This window comes from Dromiciops gliroides, chromosome 4, assembly GCF_019393635.1.
Source record: "Dromiciops gliroides isolate mDroGli1 chromosome 4, mDroGli1.pri, whole genome shotgun sequence".
In the NCBI taxonomy this organism is placed as follows: domain Eukaryota; kingdom Metazoa; phylum Chordata; class Mammalia; order Microbiotheria; family Microbiotheriidae; genus Dromiciops; species Dromiciops gliroides.
The window spans coordinates 482,581,684-482,596,437 of record NC_057864.1 but is presented as its reverse complement, the minus strand read 5'-3'; the positions used below and the strand labels follow the sequence as shown (position 1 = coordinate 482,596,437).

The window sequence follows — 14,754 nt, the reverse complement described above, 5'->3', positions numbered from 1 at the left end:
GTGACACAGTGGATAGAGCACCGGCCCTGGAGTCAGGAGGACCTGAGTTCAAATCCAGCCTTAGACACTTAACACTTACTATCTGTGTGACCCTGGGCAAGTCAATTAACCCCAATTGCCTCACCAAGAAAAAAAAAAAGATAAAAAAACAACCAACCAAAAATTAAAAAGTAGTTCAGATTTTATTGAGGAAAAATAAAGGAAAGAAGCTTCACTCCTCTTTCCCCAGTCTCTATTCCAGACAAAGTGTCCTATTTGCTGTTTCTCAAGAATGCCAGTCTACTCCCGTCTGTGTGCCCATGCCTAGGAGGCCATCCTGCCTTACTTCTCTGCCTCTTAGAATCTCAGGCTTCCTTCAAAGCTCACCTCAAGTATTACTTCCTACATTAGACCTTGATCTCCCCAGCTGCACCCCCACACATACACACAATTACTCTGTATTGACTTTGAAAATATTTTGCACTTACTGAGCAATAAATCAGGCAGTTACAACATTTACTAAGTGCCTGGTACAGTGTTAGGTACCAGGACTACAAAATCAGAACATAATATAGTCCCTGCTCTGAAGGAGCTCATCTGTGTAGCTAGAGTAGAATGGAGGCTCCCTGAGGGTAGCCATTGTTTCACTTTTGTCTTTGTTCCACTAGCACCAGTGACAGAGACTAAGTGTGAATTTTTGTAGATTGTTTGCTTTCTTACATCTCTAGAAGAAGACGGAACTTGGAGAATCTTGGACTTTGAGCAAAATCATGTTAGAATCCCCAGTAGAGAGCTTGTCATGGCTGTGTTATCAGGACAATGCTGAGGAGCCAAAGATGACATTTTTCACCTGCAGTCCATGCTCTGAAGCTTCACTCTCCCTGAAGAGCTGGGTGCCCAAAGCATGACTGCCTCATCCCTTTAGAAGCTTGAGAGAACATTGCACACAGTATCAACAATACTTTGTGATGATCAGCTGTGATAGACTCAGCTCTTCCCAGCAACGCAGTGATCCCAGATAATGCCAAAAGACTCATGGTGGAAAATGCTCTCCACATGCAGAAAAAGACTATGGAGTCTGAAGGCAGGCTGAGGCAGATTAGTTTCACTTTTATTGTTGCTTTTTTGTTATTGTTCTTGTTTATTTTTTCTTGTGTTTATTTTTTCTTTCCTTTTGTTCTGATTAATGTGGAAATAGGTTTAACATAATTGTAATGTATAACCTACATCAAATTGCTTACTTACTTTGGGAGCAAGGGAGGGAAGGAAAGGGAAGGTGGAAGAAAATTTTGGAATTCAAAAAATTTCTTTACATGAAATTGAGAAAAATTAAAATAAATAAACTAAAGCTATGGCTCATGAGCCTCCACTGGTGTGCTTCTTACTATGATTTTCTAAGAGGAATAGTTTGAGACTTGGAGTCAGGAAGATCTGAGTTCAAATCCTATCTCAGACATATAATTAGCTATGTGACCCTGGGAAAGTTATTTAACCTCTGTCTGCTTGTGAGAAAATAATGGGATTTGGCAGATACTCAAAGGTCCACCTGGAGATTAATCTAAACTGATTGAATTAAGTGAGAGTGATTGACCTTGCTGATTAGCCTACTTAAAGTTAATTAGATTGTAACTACACCTGGCTGCCCTTAAGAAGGTATCATTCTCAGAAGCTAAGGACTTTGAACTCAACACAGACCACCTTCAAGTGCAGTGAACCAATGGTTTTGGATGATGCCTATCAATCAGCTTGAAACAATGTGAAATGCCTCTCCTCCAGACCTATAAAAAGCTTCCACACTCAGTTTGCTCGAGCAGTTTGTGGTGGAAGCAGGCTCAGGGTGGAGGACTTGAGGAAGAATCAGACCAGGCTGAAACTCTAGGCTAGATAGGCCTTTTCTTAACTTTCTGAACTCCATGTGTTTTCCTTTTTACTAATACCTAGTATGCTTTAATAAATGCTTAATGTCCAAAGACTGGTGCTAAAGCTTCTAATTTAAGGTGAACACATATTAGATTTTAAACATCACATCACATGCTTCAATTTCCTTGCCTGTAAAGTGAAGATAATACTAGCAGCTACCTCAAAGAGCTGTTGTAAGGCTCAAATTATATATATACACTTTGTTAACATTAAAGCACTAATATAAATGCTAGTGTTATTGTTAATACTGCTGTTCACTAGCTAGTATTATTATTGCTAATGTTGTTGTTGTTAGTAAGCCCAATTTTATCAGCTTTTAGAAAGTGGCATTTTACTATATTTGTAGTACTGAGACAAAGCATCCCCCCAGAAATCTGTGACACCCTCCTATTAGTATATAGACAGTCCCAGGGAAAATAAACCTGTATAGCAAAGGGCTAATATACATTTCCTGGGTGTCCTTTTTCTGAAGACCTCAAGATATTCCTCTTAGGGGTGATGTGCCTTTTCTGCAGGGCTTCCTTGTAGAACCCTGAATCCTAATCCAGTCTGCCTTTGGCTCTCAGCATTGACATTGCCCTTAGCTCTTTCAAAGATACTGAGCCCCAAGACCTCTAGATCCTTCAAAAATCACAAGGTCTGGGGCAGCTAGATGGTGCAGTGGATTCAGGAGTACCTGAGTTCAAATCTGGCCTCAGACACTTAACACTTACTAGCTGTGTGACCCTGGGCAAGTCACTTAACCCCAATTGCCTTACTAAAAAAAAAAAAAAATCACAAGGTCCAATTCTAGCCAATATGGGAGGAGCCTGAGACAGAAACTGAGGTCCAGAGCTATGTTCTCTCCCCCAGTCAATTCCTTCTCAAGATTTTAGCTGGAATATGTTCTCTTTTCCACTGGCTCAAATTTCAAAATCTCTTGAATTCTTATTTAGTTGATATTCAGCCAGTCTGAACACAATTCCTATGCAATATCATTCCAGCAGAGTAAGGATCTCCCCTCAATCTGAAGACTATCATGGATTTATTCAATAGGAAAGTGTTCTTATCGGGTTATGGTATCAAGGCTAAGCATTTTAATACATTAAAAAGGGTGGAATGAATTGATTTATTCAACCCAACCCTGCCCTTAAATCCCAAGACTTGTTTTTGCCTGCCTGCCTAAGAACTGGGCTGAGTAGCTCCTGAAATGTTCTCAAAGCAGTGCCAATAATGCTTGAAAGCTCATTCCTTACCTGAAACTTTTTTGGCCAACTTGATGGCTTCTTCAACTGGGTCAGAGTTCACAATTTTATCCAGTATCCCCAGTCTGAGTGCTTCAGGAGCCAGAACATGTCTCCCTACAACAAAGAAGTATTTGGATGAAAGGGCAGTCTACCAGATAATGCCAGATACCCCAGAATTTCTGAGCTAGAAGCCAACTTGGTTGGCAAGATGGTAGACTGGATTAGAGATCTGGCCTTGGAGCCATAAAGCCTGGGCTATTGTGATATTTTTAAGGCTGAAAAGGGCCTTAAGAGGTCACCTAGTTGAACCCATTCATTTTACAGATGAGGAAACTAAGGCTAAGAATGAGGAAGTAACTTGCTCTTGGTGTGATGATGAGAGAGATAGGATTTGAACCCAGGTCCCCTGACTCCAAATTTATAGCATACTGCTTCTCCAAATCCAGATCTCAGACTGCTATTAGTTGTGTGACTTTGGGCAAATCATTTTGCGATTGGTTGCCTCGGTTTCCACACCTGTAAAATGAGGGGATTGGACTACGTGGTCTCTGCTCTAGATCATCCAAATGGTCCCCACCTACAACATGGCTGACAAGTGGCCATTCAGCCTTTGCTTGAAAATTTCCAAGTGAGGCAGAAACCCCTGCTTCCCACTTTGGGACAGATCAAATTATTAGGATTTTTTTCCTTGACATCTAACCCAAATCCATCACTCCAGTGCTCCAAGTGAATCTGCCTACTGGGGCCAAGCAGATCTTCCCACACAACAATCCTTCCTCATGCAATAAATGTTACCCTCTTGTCCACATCTCCTTCCCATCCTTTAAAGGTGAACCTTCCCCATGTCAGAGATAATTATTAATCATCAATATGTTGGGGGACTCAGAGATCTCTTTCTTAGTTCTCCCTCCTCCTCCACTCCAAAGGTTGGCTCCCTTTGAGAGATTCTATCTTGTCTAGGCCAAACCCAACCCAAACTCCAGTTCCCAAAGGAATCTTGGGTGGAGACTGATCCTTTTGTCTAGATAGCCCAAGGACTTACTGATGAAATTAAACCACACCTAGATGAACCTATTTTGCTCAGACCAGCTTGAGTGGGGGTCTTTCATTCCTTTCTCTGATGTCATCCCTGGACTTCATTTTAATATAATCCACCTCCAAATCATGTCAACCAATTAGATCTTAATAATGCTCACCAATCAGATTCTTGGGATGGACCTCCTACAGTGGAAGGGTATATGAACTTAGACCTGATCACAAGGAGGGAGTCTTTGGTCTGAGAAAGAAGGCCACCACCCTTATCAAAAGAAGGTGGCCATGTGTTATCTGGGGACCACAGGAAGCTAAGGAGACACTTGGCCGATCCCTTACTGGTAGAAATTGATAAATCGATAATAAGCTTACCCAAAATTTGTGTCTATAACAATTATTTTCACTGTCATACCCAGGATTACAAATAAAACTGAGACTTTATTTGTTCACAGCACTCCCAAGAGGTAGTCTGGGAAGGTTGCCATTATTTTCATTTTACAAACCAATGAGGGCCAGCAGGGTGAGCCCAAGGTCACTTGGGGAGGTAAGGGCATGAGCTGGACTAGAATTTGTGTCTTCAGACTCCTGGCACAATGGCTTGCCTGCCCTCCTCAGCCTCGGGGCGGGGGAGAGGAGAGGGTGCTATTTGTGGATATATAATGATAGACAGTTGGATTTACCTGAGGTGATCAGATCAAGGGCAGCAGGTACCCCAATAAGCCTGGGAAGAAGCTGGGTCCCTCTTGCACCAGGGAGAAGTCCAATGATGACCTCTGGGAAACCGACTCGAGCCTATCAAATATGGCAGTATACCCAGGTTCAGAGAGGTGTTCTGACACAGTCAGCAGAAGCAGGTATTCACAAAAAATCCCACTTGGGATCTCCCAGTTGGGAAGGACCTTGGAAGCCATCCTGACCCACTAGAGATGAAAAGGGATCCCCACCATTGCATCCCCAACAGGGACTGCCTCAGCCTCTGCTCAAAGAGACTCCAAGTAAGGACAGTCCCTCTCCTGATGTCAAGCCCAAGTTGGTCACTGTATGACTCGCACTCCTCACTCCCAGTTCTACCCTCTGGAGTCAAGTTGAAGGAGCCCGACCTCTGCCACGTGACTGACAGCCTTCCATAGCTGCCAACAGCCATCAAGGCCCTTTGGGTTTTCTCTTATCTAGGCTAACCAGGCTCTACTCCTTGTCAGTCTTCCTTAGGGCATGTCCTCCAATTCCCCCGCCAACCCAGTCCCTCTCCTCCGGACATGCTCTAGCTTTTTAAGTAGTAAACATTTTTATTTATAGTTTTGAGTTCCAAACTCTATCTGTCCTTCCCTCCTTTCCCTCTCCCCATCCCTGAGGCAGTAAGCAATCACATATAGGTTATACATGTGCAATAATGTAAAACATGACCATATTAGTCATTTTGTATAAGAAAACTTGAATAAAAGAAAAAAATTAAAGAAAGTGAAAAATAGCATGTTTCAGTCTGTGTTCAGTCAATATCATTTTTTTCTTTGGAGGTGGATAGTATGCTTCCTCGTTAGTCCTTTGGGATTGTCTTAGATCATTGTATTGTTGAGAATGTCAAGTCATTCATAGTTCTTCATCAAACAATATTGCTGTCTCTGTGCACAATGTTCTCTTGGTTCTGCTTACTTCACTATACATCAGTTCATACAAGTCTTTCCAGGCCTTTCTGAAATCATCCTGCTTGTCATTTCTTATAACATATTAATATTCCATCACAATCATATACCACAGCTAGTTTAGCCATTCCCCAATTGATGGGCATTCCTTTGATTTCCAATTCTGAGTCACCACAGAAAGAGCTGCTATAAACATTTTTTGTACAAATAGATCTTTTTCTTTTGGGGGGATATCTTTGGGCTATAAACCTAGCAGTGGTTTTGCTAGATCAAAGGGTATACATAGCCCTTTAACCATAGTTCTAAATTGCTTTCCAGAATGGTTGGATCTTTTCACAATTCCACCAAGAGTGGATTAGAATTCCATGCTTGGGGCAGCTAGGTGGCTCAGTGGATAAAGCACTGGCCCTGGATTCAGGAGGACCTGAGTTCAAATCCGACCTCAGACACTTGACACTAGCTGTGTGACCCTGGGCAAGTCATTTAGTCCTCACTGCCCTACAAAAAACAAAGAAACAAAACAGAATTCCATGCTCATGGCACTAAGAACTGGAGAGTAGAATTGGGAGGCTGCAACTTACTAATTGGGTGCCCTTGGGCAATCATGTTTCGGAGCCTGTTCCTGTTTCTACAAAGTGAGGAAGCTGGACTTGTTGTTTGTTCTTTGTTCTCCAAGAGGAACGTGACATCCAGAGGTGATGTCATGGCTTGAAGGGAATTGGATTTAAGTGAGAGGGCTATGCATGGTCACCAACCTCACTCTCTCCTCCAGAACCATCTGGGTCCAGTGGCAAGATATACATCAAGACATCCTGGATGTTTAAAGCAATTGAGGTTAAGTGACTTGCCCAGGGTCACACAGCTAGTCAACGTCTGAGGCCGAATTTGAACTCGGGTCTTCCTGACTCCAGGCTTGGCACTCTATCCACTGCATTCCCTATCTGCCCTTTTCTTGGTTTAGAAAATAATACAGAATCATAGGAAAACTGGTAACACCACATCCCCCTTCACATGGCACCGTATCACAATAGCTGCTTCCAGAAATGCCTTTTATTGATGAAGGTGGCCACGCTGAACCTCACAGCTCTTCGTGGTCCCAAGTTGCCTTGTTCATTTGGCCCATGGTTGTGTAGATGCTCATCGTCTCCTCTGAGATGCTGTAAGATCCTAGAGGGCAGGAGCTGTTTCCTGTTTGTCCGTATTCCTAGCACTCAGCGCAGGGCCTGGCATGTAAAAAGCACTTAACTGAGCGATTATTTTTCTCAGTATCTGGAGCAGTTGCTTGCATACAGTAGGCAGATAATAAATTCTCGGTAATGATGATCATAGGGTCACCAATCTAGAGCTTATGGGGAGGGGCAGCTAGGTGGCACAGTGGATAGAGCACCGGCCCTGGGCAAGTCACTTAACCCCAATTGCCTCACCAAATATATATATATATATATATATATATATATATATATATATATATATATATTCTTGAGGAACAAAAGGGGGGAATGTGGTAAAAAGTTTTAACAGTCAGTTAGCGATAATGGAGAGACACCAGTTTTCTTAAGGACCACCCTTTCGGGGAGGAGACTAACGGCATGAGCTACACACGCCAGTTGGCCTGCTAGCACTCCATTTCCAGGGTGCGAGCTTAAAAGGCAAGGAGAGAATGGAAGTGGGATCTTTTTCCTGCTCTGCTGGTCTCCTGACTTTGCTGTACTCCAGACGCTGACTGGAGTTCGACTCGGCCCGGCTCGCAGTTAGCAGCAGCACGCGCTTGACACGGGCTCTCTCTCTCTCCAAAGGTGCCCTTAGGCTTTTGGTGAGTTTTATATGGAATATAGACTAAGCTTAGACTTAAGATGATTTGTTTTGTATTTCTACTTTCCTATCCCTCTAATCAACATCACCTGGTAACTACCATACAATAAAAGCTCTAACTAGAAAACCAGAAGCTTCTTCCATTTACTAGTCTGGGAGATAAATTAAGGGATATATATATATATATATATATATATATATATAGTAAGTTCAGGGGCAGCTAGGTGGCTCAGTGGATAGAGCACCAGCCCTCGATTCAGGAGGACCTGAGTTCAAATCCATCCTCAGACACTTCACACTTACTAGCTGTGTGACCCTGGGCAAGTCACTTAACCCTCATTGCCCCCACAAAAACAAAAAACAAAGAACAAAAAATATAATGTAAGTTCCTTGAGGTGGGAACTATTCAGTTCTGATCTTTGGATTTCCAATGTGCAGTGCCTGGCATATGGCAGAAGTTTAATAAATGCTTACCAATTCATTGATCCTCTTCGTATTCCCAATGTCTAGCACAGTATAAGTGTTTGTTTGGTTTTTTTTGTTTGTTTTTTGTGGGGCAATGGGGGTTAAGTGACTTGCCCAGGGTCACACAGCTAGCAAGTATCAAGTGTCTGAGGCTGGAATTGAACTCAGGTCCTCCTGACTCCAGGGCCGGTGCTCTATCCACTGCGCCATCTAGCCGCCCCTATGCTTACTTTTCTTTTCTTTTCTTTTTTTTAATTTAATTTTTTTTTTTTTTTAGTGAGGCAATTGGGGTTAGGTGACTTGCCCAGGGTCACACAGCTAGTAAGTGTTAAGTGTCTGAGGCCAGATCTGAACTCAGGTCCTCCTGACTCCAGGGCCGGTGCTCTATCCACTGCAGCGCCACCTAGCTGCCCCAGTATAAGTGTTTAATGAATACTTACTGATTGATTGAGTGACTGAACGTAATGCAAAGAATCAGATTCCCAACCATCCCCCCACCCCCACCCCACCCTCCGCCTTGAAGCAGGTTTACTTCCCCTGCGCTAGGAGACCCGAGGGTGCCGTCCCAGAGCAGTTACCTACCTTGGCATCAGCAATCCTGTAGTGACAAGCCAGAGCCAATTCCAGGCCTCCTCCCAGAGCCAGGTCCTGGATAGCAGCCACCACAGGCTTCTCCATTTCCTGCAGTGTCTCAATGATGGAGATTAATGTAAGGCTTCGATTTCTGGTTGAGCGAAAACCTTTAATATCGGCACCTAAGGAAATAAGGAGAATAAAAGTGTTATGGGATAAAAAAAATCTTGTTGGGGATAAACCCACTGGCCAGCTGTTAGGAGGCAGTCTGTTTTTGTTTTGTTTTGTTTTTCTGGGGTTTTTTTGCAGGGCAATGAGGGTTAAGTGACTTGCCCAGGGTCACACAGCTAGTAAGTGTCAAGTGGCTAAGGACGGATTTAAACTCAGGTACTCCTGAATCCAGGGCCAGTGCTTTACCACTGTAGGAGGCAGTCTGTCATGGACAGAGCACTGGACTTAAAGTGAGGAAGAGGGGACCTTAGAGACCTAATCCAACCCTCTCATTTTATAGATGAGAAAACTGAGGCCTAGAGTACAGTGACTTGTCCAGGGTCACATAGCTAGTGAGGGCCTTGGGAATAGCAGTGATTTCCAAGCCCCTGGCCTTGCTTACAGCCCAGGTCCCACTGTTGTCTCTGAGGGGAGCAATCATTGTGGAGAAGGGGCCTACTTTCCTTACCAAGCTCCACACAAGAGCCCTGGCAGTGGTAATGCCCCCAGACCGCTGGTCCTGCTTCCAGGCCAGCTCTCCCAGCCAGCATCCCAGACAGCCATTCACCCCACCCCACCCCTCCCGAGATGGGGTCTGGGAAGTGCTTCTGCAGGTGCTGAAGCTACAATGACCCCAAAGACCCCCAGAATTCTTAATACCAAAATCATTGGCAGCCAAGGGGGTCAAAATCAGAGACTGATGTGGTGTTATCAATGACAGTGACGTCTGCTTTGCTGCTAAGACCTAAGGACCATGGGACCTTTCCATCTCACTTGAACCTTCAGTTTCCATGCGTTGTCTGCCCCATTCTAATGTGAGCTCCCAGAGGGCAAGGACTGGCTCCCAGGGGTTGGGTGGCAACTTCTCTTGGACAATGATGGACAAGAGGGTCTGGCTTGACAACATCTGACATGCCTTTCAACCCTGACTTTCAATAATCTTCTTAATTTCTTTAACCAAGATCTCTTCCTGCTACCTTCTTTCAGGGAAACCCCTTCCCTCATAGTTGTTAGGAGAGGGATGGGAACAGGCCTGGTCCCCTCTTTCCTATGGGCCACCTTGGAGGTCTCATATTGGAGTGAATGCACATTGTGTTCCTCAGACACCCGCTGGGGGCACAACTGAGGCCCACACACCCAAGCTCAGGTATTTAAGATGCAGAGTGGTCTGCCCCTTGGTGGGCATGACATCATCACAGTGGAGTTCTAGAGTGGCCAGTCAGGGGCCTCAGGGCAGCTTGGCTCAAGAAGAGACCAAGTAAAACCTTTTGTTTTCTGGGGGAGGGGAAAAGTTTCCTTTGTACAACTTTTCCTTCCCAGGGGCAGCTAGATGGCACAGTGGATAGAGCATGGCCCTGGAGTGAGGAAGACCTGAGTTTAAATGGCTTCAGACACGTGACACTTATGAGCTGTGTGACCCTGGGAAAGTCACTTAACCCGCATTGCCTCACCAAAAACAAACAACAAAAAAAGTAAATGTAACTTCTCTTTGGGGGGGCGGGGAGGGGAACCATCCTCAGCTATTCTAGAGGACAAGCAACATCATCTCCTGGATCAACTGTTAGAGATTCTTCCTTGCTTGCCTGCTTTCCTTCTTGCTTTATTTCTCTCTTTCTTGTCACATTCTTTGCTTCTGTGAGCCTCAGCTAGCTTCCTTCCTTCCTTTTTCTTTCCTTCTTTCCCTTTTTTTCTCCCTCCTACTTTCTTCCTTCTTTTCTTTCTTTCTCTTTTTTCTTCCTCTTCCTTCCCTCCTTCTTTCTCTCCTCCCTCCTACTCTCTTCCTTCTCTTCCTTCCTCCCTCTGTCCTTTTCTCTTTCCATCTCTCCCTTTCTCCTTCTTTCCTTCTTTCATTCTGGCTCCCTATTTGAACTTAGCTCCTCCTAGCCTCAGTTTCCTTATCCGTAAAATATGGGGCGGGGGGTGGGGGGGTGGGGGGGTGGGAGGGGTTGGATTAGATGACTTCTAAGAGCCTTCCAGGATCTATGATCCTATGAATATAATTGTCAGAAGTATGATTTGAACCCAGGTTTTCCTGACTCTAAGACCTGTTTCTAAGCATAACATCATGATGGCTCTCTAAAGCAAGACATAAATTTATAATTCCATTGCCCTGCCCAAAGACACCCCCCACTTAAGCTCACAATTCAACAGAGGACAGCAAAGCACCTGGGAGAATGCGGGGGAGAGGGGCCCAGAAATCCCATTTACCTGCAGAGAACTTTCCATTGGCTCCACAGAAGATGATGGCTTTCACAGCTGGGTCATTCTTGGCTTTTCTCAGGCTCTCCTTCAGGCACTCAACCACAGACTGACTGGAGAAAAACATACAAAATTGAGGAACAAGGTTCAGGACCCATTGTCTGGCCATGATGGGCCCCCTACTCCAGTGATGGGAAAACACATACTCTGCTCTCATTGCCTTGTTTCCCATAGTTTTCACCTCTTATACAAACTAGCTATGGAGCAGCTAGGTGGCGCAGTGGATAAAGCATCGGCCTTGGATTCAGGAGTACCTGAGTTCAAATCCAGCCTCAGACACTTGACACTTACTAGCTGTGTGACCCTGGGCAAGTCACTTAACCCCCATTGCCCCCCAAACAAACAAAAAAACAAAAACAAACAAAAACAAACTAGCTATGATCGAGAGATAGCCTTGTCCTGGCTGATGGTGACATGTTGAGGTAGACATTGTATCTGCTTGGGGCCTGCTCTCACATCCAATCAGTCACCAGTCTTGTCCACTCTCCATCCATAACAGCTCTGGGACCCATTCCTTTATCTCTGGTCCGATAGCTACTACCTTAGACCAGACCTTCATCACCTCTTGCCTGAATGATCACAATAGCCTCCTAGTCTCTCTTCTTCACTATTCCCATCAATGTACACAACTGTCAAAGTGACTTTTCTAAAGCCTAAATCAGACCATGTTATTTCTCTATTCCATAAGCTCTAATGACTATTTTATTTTGGTTTTTTTTGGAAGCAATTGGGGGTTAAGTGACTTGTCCAGGGTCACACAGCTAGTAAGAGTCTGAGGCTGAATTTGAACTCAGGTCCTCCTGACTTAAGGGCTGGTACTCTATCCACTACCCCACCTAGCTGCCCCCTTAATGACTCTAGCTATTGATCTGCCCTAGTCTCTCTCCTGAGTTCCAATCAATTGATCAATCAACAAGTATTTATTATTAAGTGTTTATAATGTGCCAGGCACTGTGCTAAGCACTAGGGATACAAAGAAAGACAAAAAATGTAAGTTAAGGGGCAGCTAGGGGGCGCTGCAGTGGATAAAGCACTGGCCCTGGATTCAGGAGGACCTGAATTCAAATCCCGCCTCAGACACTTGACATTTACTAGCTGTATGATCCTGGGCAAGTCACTTAACCTTCATTGCCCCACCATCCCCGCAAAAAAAAAGTAAGTTAAGTGAAATGGATGAATATTTAGAGGCGGGATTTATACCAGGAATGCAGGGCTGGTTCAATAATAGGAAAACTATAAGCATAATTGATCATATCAATTAAAAAACCAATAGAAATCATATGATTATCTTAATAGATGCAGAAAAGGCTTTTGACAAAATGCAACCTCCATTCCTATTTAAAAAAAACAAACAAACCCAACACCAGAGAACAGAGGAATAAATGGAGCTTTCCTCAAAATGGTAAGTAGCATCTATCTAAAACCATCAGAAAGCATTAACTCTAATGGAGAGAAGGTAAAAACCTCAATAAGATCAGGAATGAAGCAATGATGCCCATTATCACCATTTTATTCAATATTGTACTATAAATGCTAACTATAGCAACAAGAGAAGAAAAAGAAATCAAAGGAATTAGAATAGACAATGAGGAAACAAAAGTATCCCTCTGCAGATGATATGATGGTATATTTAGAGAATCCTAGAGAATCCACTAAAAAAAACAGTAGCTGACATAATTAACAACTTTAACAAAGTTGAAGGATATAAAATAAACTCACAGAAATCATCAGCATTCATATGTATTACCAACAAAGTCCAGCAGCAAGAAATAGAAAAAAAATTCCATTTAAAATAATGGTAAACAACATAAAATACTTGGGAGTCTACCTGCCAAGACACCAGGAACTATATGAATACAATTACAAAACACTTTTCACACAATTAAAGTCAGGTCTAAACAATTGGAAAAATGTGAATTGTTCATGGGTAGGCCAAACCAATATAATAAAAATGACAAATTCCACCTAAATTAATTTACTTATTCAGTGCCATACCAAGCAAACTACTAAAACATTATTTTTACAGAGCTAAAAAAAAAAAAAACAAAATTAATCTAGAAGAACAAAAGATCTAGGATATCAAGGTAATTAATGGGAAAAAAAATATGAAGGAAGATATCTTAGATGTACCAGATCTCAAACTGTATTATTAATCAGTAATCATCAAAACAATCTGGTATTGGCTAAGAAACAGAGTGGTGCAATGTGACCAATGTGGAAATAAATTCAATGTGATTGTACATATATAACCTATATCAGATTGCTGGCTATCTTGGGGAGGGGGGAGGCAAAGCAGGGAGGGAGAAAATTTTGGAACTCAAAATCTTATAAAAATGAATGTTGAAAACTATCTTTACATGTAACTGGAAAAAAATAAAATATTTTTTTGGGGGGAAATAAAGTCTTTTAGAGTGATTATCTTTCACCTACTTTTCTTTCACCACTAAACCTAGAGCAAACCTTTGATCATTTAAGCAATCACCAAAAATGCTGCTTCTACAGATCACTAGCATCATTGCATAATGTTACAGGGTCCAAAAGTCATGTTTTTTTTCTAGATCCATGATAACTACAAAATTGACAGAGAGGAGAGCATTGATTCTTAACTGAATGTAATTAGAATCAATGCCCACTCCCCCTCCATATTGTTTTTTTATTAATTTTGCAGTGATCGTTAACTGAGGCTGCTAGGAGGGGCAGCAGCATAGAAGGCTGAGAGAGGAGTCAGGAAGACCTGAGTTCAGATGCCACACTCAGCTGTGTGACTCCAGGTAAATCACTTAAGCTCTCTCTGCCTTAATTTCCTCATCTCCAAAATAAGGGGGGGAAGACCTCTAAAGTCCCTCCCATGGGGGCAGCTAGGTGGCACAGTGGGTAAAGCATTGGACCTGGATTCTGGAGGACCTGAGTCAAATCCGGCCTCAGACACTTAACACTTACTAGCTGTATGACCCTGGGCAAGTCACTGAACCCCAATTGCCTCACTAAAAAACAAAACAACAACAACAACAACAACAAAGAAATACAATGATTCTCATAGACCTTGCATACAGGAACAATTTGTAAACCTGAGCTGTTTATCAAAAGCCCTATTCATCACCTCCTCTTTTTTTCAGCCAGATTAAAGGATTATACTTTACTAATCTTTCAAACACCTCCAAGAAATACAGCCTGGGAGATTTAAGTAGGCAGGCTCCCTTTCTGCTCAACTCAAGGCACTTTTCACTTCCAAGATCTTGTGAAAGCCCGGGCTGGCAGAGCTGCTTTCACAAAGACATTACCCACTTGTGAAATAAGAGTAGACAAAACTGCCCGGTGATGGAGCTCTTCATAGAAGGCCACATCTAATCAGTTTGTATTTGGTTCCGGGGATTAGAACTCTAGCTCACTAAAGTCCCAAAGTCCTTGGGTTAAACTGCCTTTGGAAAAGAATCATTCTCCTTTCTCTGACCAGTGTCCACTCCAGCTTCTGCTGCAAAAAAAGGCTCCTTGCTTTGGTCCTCTGCCTAAGAACCAAGCAGGAGCTGGCACCTTCCAGGTTGGGACTGCCCCTGGAAGAAGACTCTTAAGATAGTGCTTCAGTTGTGTGACCCTGGGCAAGTCACTTAACCCCAATGGCCCCACCAAAAAAAAAGAAA

At 43.2% G+C, this 14,754-nt stretch overlaps 1 protein-coding gene across 3 annotated transcripts in view; it reads right to left on the bottom strand.

The window, feature by feature from the left end:
- The window catches only part of EHHADH (enoyl-CoA hydratase and 3-hydroxyacyl CoA dehydrogenase), a 28,097-nt gene that overhangs the window by 10,787 nt on the left and 2,556 nt on the right, over positions 1 to 14,754 (bottom strand). For 2 of the 3 annotated variants that reach the window (XM_044004907.1, XM_044004908.1), the window contains 4 exons: positions 11,066 to 11,169; positions 8,657 to 8,829; positions 4,838 to 4,949; positions 3,135 to 3,239 (listed from right to left, as the gene is read on the bottom strand). In XM_044004907.1, coding sequence (XP_043860842.1) covers positions 3,135 to 3,239; positions 4,838 to 4,949; positions 8,657 to 8,829; positions 11,066 to 11,169 — 494 coding nt within the window. The remainder of the gene's footprint in view (positions 1 to 3,134; positions 3,240 to 4,837; positions 4,950 to 8,656; positions 8,830 to 11,065; positions 11,170 to 14,754) is intronic. The other variant, XM_044004909.1, reaches the window with a different exon arrangement.